This window comes from Callospermophilus lateralis, chromosome 7 (assembly GCF_048772815.1).
Source record: "Callospermophilus lateralis isolate mCalLat2 chromosome 7, mCalLat2.hap1, whole genome shotgun sequence".
Lineage (NCBI taxonomy): Eukaryota > Metazoa > Chordata > Mammalia > Rodentia > Sciuridae > Callospermophilus > Callospermophilus lateralis.
The window spans coordinates 7,745,246-7,754,204 of NC_135311.1; the positions used below are offsets into that span (position 1 = coordinate 7,745,246).

Here is an 8,959-nt window from a genome sequence, read left to right on the forward strand (position 1 = left end):
AGCCAGCCTCAGCAACCCAGCAAGGCCCTAGGTAACTCAGCAAGACCCTGTCTCTAAACAAAACATAAGAAAGGCTGGGGATGTGGCTCAGTGGCTAGACGACCCTGGGTTCAATCCCTGGTACCAATCAATCAATCAAACACAGCGTGGCCTTCAGGTTCTGCATGGTCCAGCTCCGCCCACCACTCCAGCCTCCCAGAACTCCTGCCAAGGGACACTGGTTGGACCCTAAGTGCTGCTCTGCCTTGGGCCGGTACCCTGTGGCCCCTCTGCTCTTCATTCCCCGAGTCCTTCCAGTACCTTCTCTGCTGGCATCTCTGCTCACCCCCAGTCTAAATGACAGCTGCTCCGTGCTTCTCTCTCCCCACCCCCTTCGTCCTCTGCAGGACACTGACCACATGTTCAATCATGCATTCATCTGGCCACTTACTATCAGAATCTTCATCTCTCCTACCAAAGGCCCATTTTCCCCGAGGAGCCCCATGAAGCCAGAGAGCCTGTCTTTTTATTCAAGTCCCGGCTCCCAGGACCTAGCAGGGTGCCTGGCTTTGAGGGGGCTCTCAGGAAACAAACGGGATGAATAAATGAGAGAGCCCCACATCCCCCCAAGCCTCCTCAAGAGCTCTGGGTGGTGTCCCCACTCCCTGGCCCTCCACCCTCTACAGCGTGACCTTCCAGGGGCAGAAGCAGGCGGCCCTAGCCCCCGGGCCCCCTGGTGTGGCAGGAGAGGAGACTCTTGGCTGACACGGAGGCCATGAAGCAGGCCCACTGTGGCTCTGGCCCCCGCTCAGGGCCATCATGCAGGGAGCTAAGCTCTGGAGACACTGAGTGCCAAGGCGTCCAGGAGGCAGAGAACTTTTTTGAAGGAATGAATGCAGGAGGTGGAGGCCACGTCTCCAAGGCCTCTTTACCAGGCTGGACTTTATTCTGGACCTAAAGAGGTGGACTTCATTATTTATTTTCTTGGGGGTGCTGGGGATGGAACCAGGGCCGCGTGCTCTGACATGGGGCCAAGTCACAGCCCCTTACTCTTTGTTTGGGTACTGGGGATGGAACCCAGGGGCACTTGACCACTAAGCCACATCCCTATCCCTTTTTATTTTGGGACAGGGTCTTGCTAAATTGCTTAGAGCCCCGTAAGTTGCTGAGGCTGCCCTCAAACTTGTGACCCTCCTGCCTCAGCCTCCTGAGTCGCTGGGATCACAGGTATGTGAACGCATGCCTGCCATGTCTGGTCTTTTTTTTTGAGACAGGTCTTGCTATGTTGCCCAGGCTGCCCCCAAACTCATGGGCTCAAGTGAACCTCCTGCCTCAGCCTCCAGAGTAGCTGGAACTACAAAGCTTATTCCACCATGTCCAGCTAAACTGCCTTTTTCTGGGGTGGGGGAACCAGGGATTGAACTTAGGGCCACTCCACCACTGAGTCACATCCCCAGCCCTATTTTGTATTTTATTTAGAGACAGGGTCTCACTGAATTGCTTAGGACCTCACTAAGTTGCTGAGGCTGGCTTTGAATTCGCAATCCTCCTGCCTCAGCCTCCCAAACCACTGGGACCACAGGTGTGTGCCACAGTGCCCAGCTAACCTGTGTTTTAATTCTTATTTGTCTACTCGATTTTTTTTTTTTTTTCCAGTATTGGGGGTTGAACCCAAGTGCGCTCCACCACTGAGCTTCATCCCCAGTCCATTTTTCTATTTCATTTGGAGACAGGGTCTTGCTAAGTTGCCCGGGCTGGCCTCACACTGGTGATCCTCCTGCTTCAGCCTCCCTGGTAGCAGGGATTGCATGTGTGGGCCACCACACCTGGCTTACATGCAGATTTTAAGGCAAGGAGGGACAGTCGCAGAAATGGGCTTGTCTTGAAGAGGGCCGAGTGGCAGGGTGACGGCCTCTTGCCCAGAGACCTAGCAGGAGCAGGGCCAGCTTGTGGGTGTGGATGAGCTTATCTGGAACCGAGTGGGAGACCAAGGCCAGGCCCATAGCTTGAGACCGGAAGAGAAAAGGGACAACTGGGGAGACGGAACTGTGTCACCACCGTGGAAAACATGAGAAGTTGGGTCCCAACCTGAGCGACTGAAACATGGATCTGGGGGAGGAGTCCGGGACACTCACTGACCCCTGCTGCATGAGCCAGAGGCAATTATTTTTTTCAAGCTTTTAATAAAATTCACAAATAAATATTCTAAACCCTACTGGCTACAGGAACAAAAAGTGGAGGCCAGAGGGCCAGGCCTTGTCACTTAGACCCTCAGGTCCCCTCATAGGAAAAGAAACTGCTGGGGACTGGGTGGGGGCTGGGGCTGCAGATCTGGGGAGGGGCGGTGGGGCCGGAAGGGGTGACCTGGGCTCTCGCAATCCCTCCCTCTTTGTTGGCATAGAGGAGGGGTCAAGGGGTCCAAGAAAGCAAGACCCTGCAAGAGGCATCCCAGCCACCTCAGAGGTGACCTGGGTGAGGGAGAGCTAGCCTAGGAGAGCATGGGGGGAGGCAGTGCCCGGAGGTGGGGGACCGGGAAGCAGAGGTGGCTTGGGGGAGGGCGGGTCTGGGCCGCTCACTCTCGAACGTAGACCCTGGTGCACACCACGTCATCCGCTGTCATGGTCTGAAAGAACCGGAGAGGTCGTTAGCCCGGGAGGAGCTTGGGGTTTGGCAAGGGGAGGACGAGGGGAGGGTACGCTGCTCGCCCTGGGGTCTGGAGTTGCTTCCCCCCACCCCCCACCCAGGACCAGAAGGCCCTGCATCACTTGAGGGAGAAGGCAGTGCAGCAGGGTCTCATTCTCCTCCCCACCCAGGGAGAGCCCCCGGAGACTGCCAGGGCCTCTCAATGCACATCTTGTGCTCTGCACAAAAGGGACACCATTTCTTTTTCTGTACCAGGGATTGAACCCAGGGCTGCTTACCCACTGAGCCTCACCCCCAGCCCTTTTTTATATTTTATTTAGAGACAGGGTCTTGCTGAGTTGCTTAGCACCTCATTAAGTTGCTGAGGCTGGCTGTGAACTTGCCATCCTCCTGCCTCAGCCTCCAGAGCTGCTGGGATTACAGAGGGGTGCCACTGAGCCCCGTAAGGAGCCCCATTTCTAAGGCACGCTGTGTGCGACAGGGGCAGCTTAGGCTCATCCAAGCAGCCCCATCTGGAGGGCAGGGGACCAACCCTGTGTGTCCTTTCTTTCTAGAGCTTCCCAGAGAATCTCGGAAAGGTGGCACTGGGTTTTCTTAGTTGGGAGGAGGGGACTTACCAGGATCAGCTCCCCGTCATTGGTCAGTTCTCTGGTCCAGGAGGTCTTGGGGCCCTCTCCCTTCAGAAGTCTCTGCTCACAGACCATTTTGTTTTCGGTCTCCCATTTTACCAGGCTCTGCAAGGAACAGGTGACCAAGTGACTCAGAATCTGGGAAATCTGGAACAGTGCCACGTGGAGGGACAGGGCAAGAGACGCCACAGGCTGGAGGACCCTGCCTGGCACTCACCTTACAGGGTCTCCCATCCACAGTCTGCTCCTCAAACTCCTCCCCGATCTTGAAGTTGATCTCCGTGGTGCGCACGGTGGTTGAGGTTTTGATGTAGAAAGTGTCTCCGTCCTGTTTGATCTCCACTGCCGGCTTGGATGCTGCGGCCACCGCAATCTTCCTCAGCATCACGTTCACCCCTGCAGGAGAGGGAAGGGGACAACTGTCACACACACACACACACACACACACCCCCAGACAGCTGGAGCAGCGACCTGGGGCTTGACCTGGGGAGGCAGCTTGCAGGAGATGCTGGGGGTGAAAGATGATAGGTTTAGGGAGGAAGGGCAGGGAAGTGTGCCCTGCCCCAGAGTCCTGTTCTAGCTGTGGCCACACCTTGTTGAGTCAGCAGGCCCGACTGGGGCTTCCCAGCTCTGTGCCCCAGAATCTTCAGGGACAGCTTGTCTGGGCTCCCACCCGCAAGCCTCCTGCTGCAGGCTGCTCACCTCATCTGGCCTCTCACTGACCCTGGCTGGAGACCTCCTGTAGCGGTGGCTCCTCAGTCACTGGGTGTGCCCTGCCCCTACCCCGACCAGGTCCAAGTGCAGGACAGACCCAGGAACTAGGGGACAACCTCCCTTTTTGCCCTAACTACCCACCCTAGCTGGAGCTAAATAGGTCTTTTTTTTTGGTCCAATTTCTGCTCTCCCCCTGCAAAAAAAAAATAAATAAATAAAAGCAGGGACTCTCAGCAGAGGGCGAGATGGAGGAGCTCTCTCTCTACAGAATGGCCTGCTACTAGCCTGGGGAGTCAGAGGCTCTGAAGTAAGATCTATTTGGCTGTGACTTTTCTCCTGGCACAGTCCCCCCTCTTAGGCTAGGTAACCCTTGGTTTAACCTCTCTGAACTTTAGATTCCTTAATTGGAAATTGGAAATTATCCTCCTTGCAAGTTCTCAAGTAGAATTTGCTGCATATGGAGCCAGGCGTGGTGGTGCACGCCTGTAATCCCAGCAGCTTGGGAGGCTGAGGCAGGAGGATCGCAAGTTCAAAGGCAGCCTCAGCAACTTAGGGAGAAACTGTTTCAAAATAAGACACAAAAAGGGCTGGGGATGTGGCTCAGTGGTTAAGTGTCCCTTGGTTCAATCCCTGGTACCAAAAAAAAAAAAAAAAAAAACATGTTTAGGATCTAGTATACGTAGTGTCAGGCACACTTTAAGTTTTTAAGAAATGAAGATGGGTGCATTGGCACATGCTTGTGATTCCAGCTACTCAGGAAGATGAGGCAGAAGGATTGCAAGTTCACAGCCAACCTGGGCAACTCACTAGACCCTGTTTCTCAAAATAAAAAATAAAAAGAACTGGGGATAATAGCTCAGTGGTAGAGTACCGCTGAGTACCAAAAAAATAAAAATAAAAATAAAAAAGTGCAGGGGATATAGCTCAGTGGTAGAGTGGCCCTGGGTTCAATCCCCAGCACCAAATATCAAAATAAGTAAATAAATAAATAAAAAATAAAAATAAAAACCCTTCTTCAGGAAGTGATAACTATTGTTACTGTTTGTATTACGTTTTCTGATGAAAGAAAGGCTCCCCTCCCCCACCAAGAAAGTCAGATCTTGGGCTCAAAGTTCCCTGCATTAGCCTCCCTGTTCCTGGGCCTTTCTGGAAGGTCCCCATGCCGTCTGGCCCTCAGGAGAGCTCCCTTCTCGCCTGAGAAATGAGAAAAGGGACCTCCATCCTGCTGTGACCCCTGCCCCCCCCCATCCTCCATGCTACCCTGGGATCAGGCCTTCTCGCTCAGCCTCTGTGGACTTTGGGCCCCCATATGCTTTCTCTCTTCTCTGCTCCCCAGTTACGAAGAGCAGTGGGGAGACAGGAGAGAGCGCCCTTCAACAAGAAGTCAAGCCGAGGGAGGACCTCTGCCAGGACAGGCCCAGGTCCAAGCCTCACACCCCACCCCACTGCACCTGGCCGGGTGGACTCCTCCATCCTCCTCCCGCCCTCCTCCAGATCTGGGTCCTGGAGAAGCAAATGCTCTTTCCCCAGCATCAAAGCAGATTCATCCTATTCCAAACAGAAGGAGAGGGAGGGAGGAAGCGCCTCAGGATCCCCAGAGCCCCACTTTTGGCACATTTCCAGGTCCAGTTGACTTTGTATTGGAGACACACCCCACCCCATCTTCTTAGACAAAGAAGTTACTTTGCTATCTGCTGCTACCTAGGAAGTCCACCTGCCATCTCACTGCTATCTTTACTGCTAGAGTAACAGAATCAGCTGTGCAGGCCTTGGCCATCATACTGGATGGTCTGGACACACATTCCCCAAATACCTGAGCATCCCTCACCAGGAAATGGACACGGGGATGGGAAGGGACATGGGGGCCTGCAGGGGCAGGGCTGGGTTCAGAGGAAGCAGCCCTCCAGCCAGTCCCTGGTGGTCATGGAGCTGGGCCTGGCCCAGGCGACCTTGGCTGACTCAGGACAGTGTTTTTCTAACGGGTCTGTTTTCAATCTGCCCCCTATGGAGGTCTGAGGAGGGCACGTGGCTCTGAGAGACCCTGTGGGGAGAACAAACAGACTGAAGAGACAGCAGGACGGGGTTCTGGATCTCATTCTCCAGCTGGGGACTCCACCTCCAGCCACTAGGGAGAGAGGGGCCAGAATCCAGAGCAGCCAGGGGAGGGAGGGGCATCTACGTTTGCAAAGGGAGAACTCCTATGCTCTGGTCTTCAATCTTATCAAGGGCAGAGCAAGAAGACTGATAGGAATATAAGTATTGAGGTGAAGCTGGGCAAGGCGGTGCACGCCTGTAATCCCAGCAATTTGGGAGGCCGAGGCAGGAGGACTGAAAGTTCAAGGCTGGTCTGTGCAACTTATCAGACCCTCTCTCAAATAAATAAATAAATTTGTGTGTGTGTGTGTGTGTGTGTGTGTGTGTGTGTGTGTGTATAGATTTATACACACATACACATATTAATTAAAACCAGGCTGAGATGAAACTCTGTGGGTTGAATTCCTAACACTGGGTTCAAGCCATCCTGGGTTCAATTCCTAACACTGAAAAATATATATATATATATTGCAGTTAGATAGCAGTCAAATGTAACAGCAAGGAAGATGGAAATCCCTGCTCTCCTCACAGCAATCCTGAGGTCCAGACTCATTCCCACAGCCTCTGGCTCTTCAGGGGGTGCCCTCTCCCCCACCTCAGCCCAACCAGGGTCTCTATTGGGTCCAGCAGCGGAAGGCACTCCTACCCTCGGGCTCCAGAGCTCCTGGCTCTCTTCCTACTTGCAGAGGCCCTTAATTAAACTCCAGCTCTTCCTAGATATAGCTCCCAGGAATCAAGCCCTGACTCTGTCCCCTTCCCCAGACTCTGTGGCCCAGTCCCACCCCGGACGATAGGCAGAAGGTGGTCTGGAAAATTGGCAGGCCCCTCTGGGTGCACTCGGCTTTCCCCACCTGTGACCACCACAGCCGGCTGGGCTGCAGTCGGGGAGGCGGGAACCAGATTTTCGGAAATGGGAGATTGGGGTTTCACACGAAGCCATTTGTTGAAATCCAAGAAAGTGATAATTATCCAGAGCGATTTTAGGACTCTGGACTGCTTGCTGTAGGAAAATGTTTGTCTCACAGATGGGGGCGGGGTGGGGTGTTGAGGACCGCGGAAAGCGCAAAAGGGGGAGGGGGAGGGGGCGCTGGGGCAGCGGATCACCAGGTGGCCGGGCCGGCGCGGAGGGTAGAGAACCTGTCCCGAGGATTGGGTTACTGGCGGGGCCTTGGGGAAGGAGGCTGGAAGGTCTCCAAGGACCCAGTCTCCCTCCCAGAGCCAGGTGTCCCGGTCAATGAATGGGTCAAGGAGCCGGCTTGGCTAACCCCCTCCCGCGACCAACCTCGTGTTTCTGGTTTCTCCTGGATTCACAGGTTGAGTCACCGCTGGAGCTGGCACGGGTGGGCGCCCCGCCGGAGAAAGCAGGATTTAGGTGGCCGGGCCCAGTGCCCCGGGGCCCAGGCGACCCGATGCCCCTTTCTCCCAGGCCCCTTTCTCCGGATGCAGGCGCCCAGGCGACTCGGTTCCTTTTCTTTCCCGTCCCTACCTCTCCACCTCCGAGGACTCCAGCGACCCCCTGGCCTCTCCCGGGTGCTCAGAGACCTCCTTACCCAGCGCTTTGAGCAAATCCTCGAAGTTTTCCGAACGGATGATCTTCCAGTTGCCGGAGAAGTTGGGCATGGTGGTGGTGCGGGCGGGGGTTCCCTCGAGGAGAGCCCTGGACGCTGAGTCGCTTTTAATCGAAATAGACGTCGCCGCCGCCTTCGCCGGAAGGTGAGACTCAATCACCGAGGCACGTCCGAGGGCAGCCCCAAAGCTGGCCTGGGCTCCCGCGCGGGCAGCTTTTATACCCCGCGCGGGACCCGCCCCTGCCCAGGAATTAGGTGGCCCCGCCCCCGCTCCGCCCTCCGCCCACCTGGGGGGCCCTGAGCCCCCGCTGCCAACCTCCAGTCGCGTTCCACCCTCCCACCCTGTCTCCTTCCAGCCCGGTGGGTGAGTTTTCTGGAGGCCGAGCTAGCCTCCTCAGCCAGGAGGAGGATGGCGCGGGGAATGGAAGGCGAGCGTTTGCAACGCCATCTCGGGCGGAGGAGGGGTCGCCAGATGCTCGGATCTCGCTTGCTGCAGAACAACCGAAGGGTCACGTCTCGCCTGTTTCGCACCGGTCCCCAGCTTGACTCAGACCCGGACTCTCGCCTCTTCCGTACTGGTCCCCATGCCTGACACACGACGACCCCACTAGAATGAGCCCCAGTTTTCAAGCTAGAAATGGGGAAGGAAACGGGCAACCGAACTTGGCCTCCAGTGGAGCCCGAACTGATTCATTCGGGATAGTTTCGAGCTCCAGAGGCCTGGGGAGCCCTGGAGGTCGGTACAGCCGGGGGTTCCGGGGTCAGGCATCTGAGCGAAGCAACGGCGCCCCCTGCTGGAACGACGCGACCAGGCCCGGAGGGGGTTGCAAGGTCTCCCCACCCCAAGATTCGGCCTTGGTTTGGGGTAGTGCCTGGGGACCCTCGAAGTGGGCGAAAGGAGGTTCACTGCTCTTAAGGCACTGGACGGACATCCAGGGGTTAAGCGGGACCGGGGGGAGCGAGGCTGGGGAGGGCAGAGGTCACCACCAATCACTGACACGAGCTCTTTATTAAGGCGCTTTCTCTGCGGTTGCGCTCCCCCTGCCCGAGAGGGGCCACGGAGGGGGAGCCCAGAGAGAGGTGCAGAGTACCACCTAGGTTGGAGAAAAAGCCTGGGTGCCCAGGGAGGGGGCGGAGTAGGGTCTCAGGTGTCACCGTTCTGAGCTGTAAATCTGGCGGAAGGAGCGTCGGCCCCTTGGCGAACGACTTTGAAGTGGGAGATCAAAGGTGGGGTGTGGGGCACAGCTTCCCGCGGAGACCCGAGGGGTAGTGGCGAGACCCCTGGAGAGCGCCGCAGGACCGAGAAACCGAGCTGCCTCGGAGACCTGGGGC

At 56.3% G+C, this 8,959-nt stretch overlaps 1 protein-coding gene across 1 annotated transcript; it reads right to left on the minus strand.

The window, feature by feature from the left end:
• Positions 1 to 2,231: 2,231 nt before the first annotated feature.
• On the minus strand, positions 2,232 to 7,797 carry Crabp2 (cellular retinoic acid binding protein 2). Its single transcript, XM_076862226.1, has 4 exons — positions 7,610 to 7,797; positions 3,469 to 3,647; positions 3,240 to 3,356; positions 2,232 to 2,602 (listed from the first exon to the last, which is right to left on the minus strand). The coding sequence occupies exons 1-4, from the start codon at positions 7,677 to 7,679 to the stop codon at positions 2,552 to 2,554; spliced, it is 417 nt and encodes a 138-aa protein (XP_076718341.1). The 5' UTR covers positions 7,680 to 7,797; the 3' UTR covers positions 2,232 to 2,551.
• Positions 7,798 to 8,959: the final 1,162 nt, after the last annotated feature.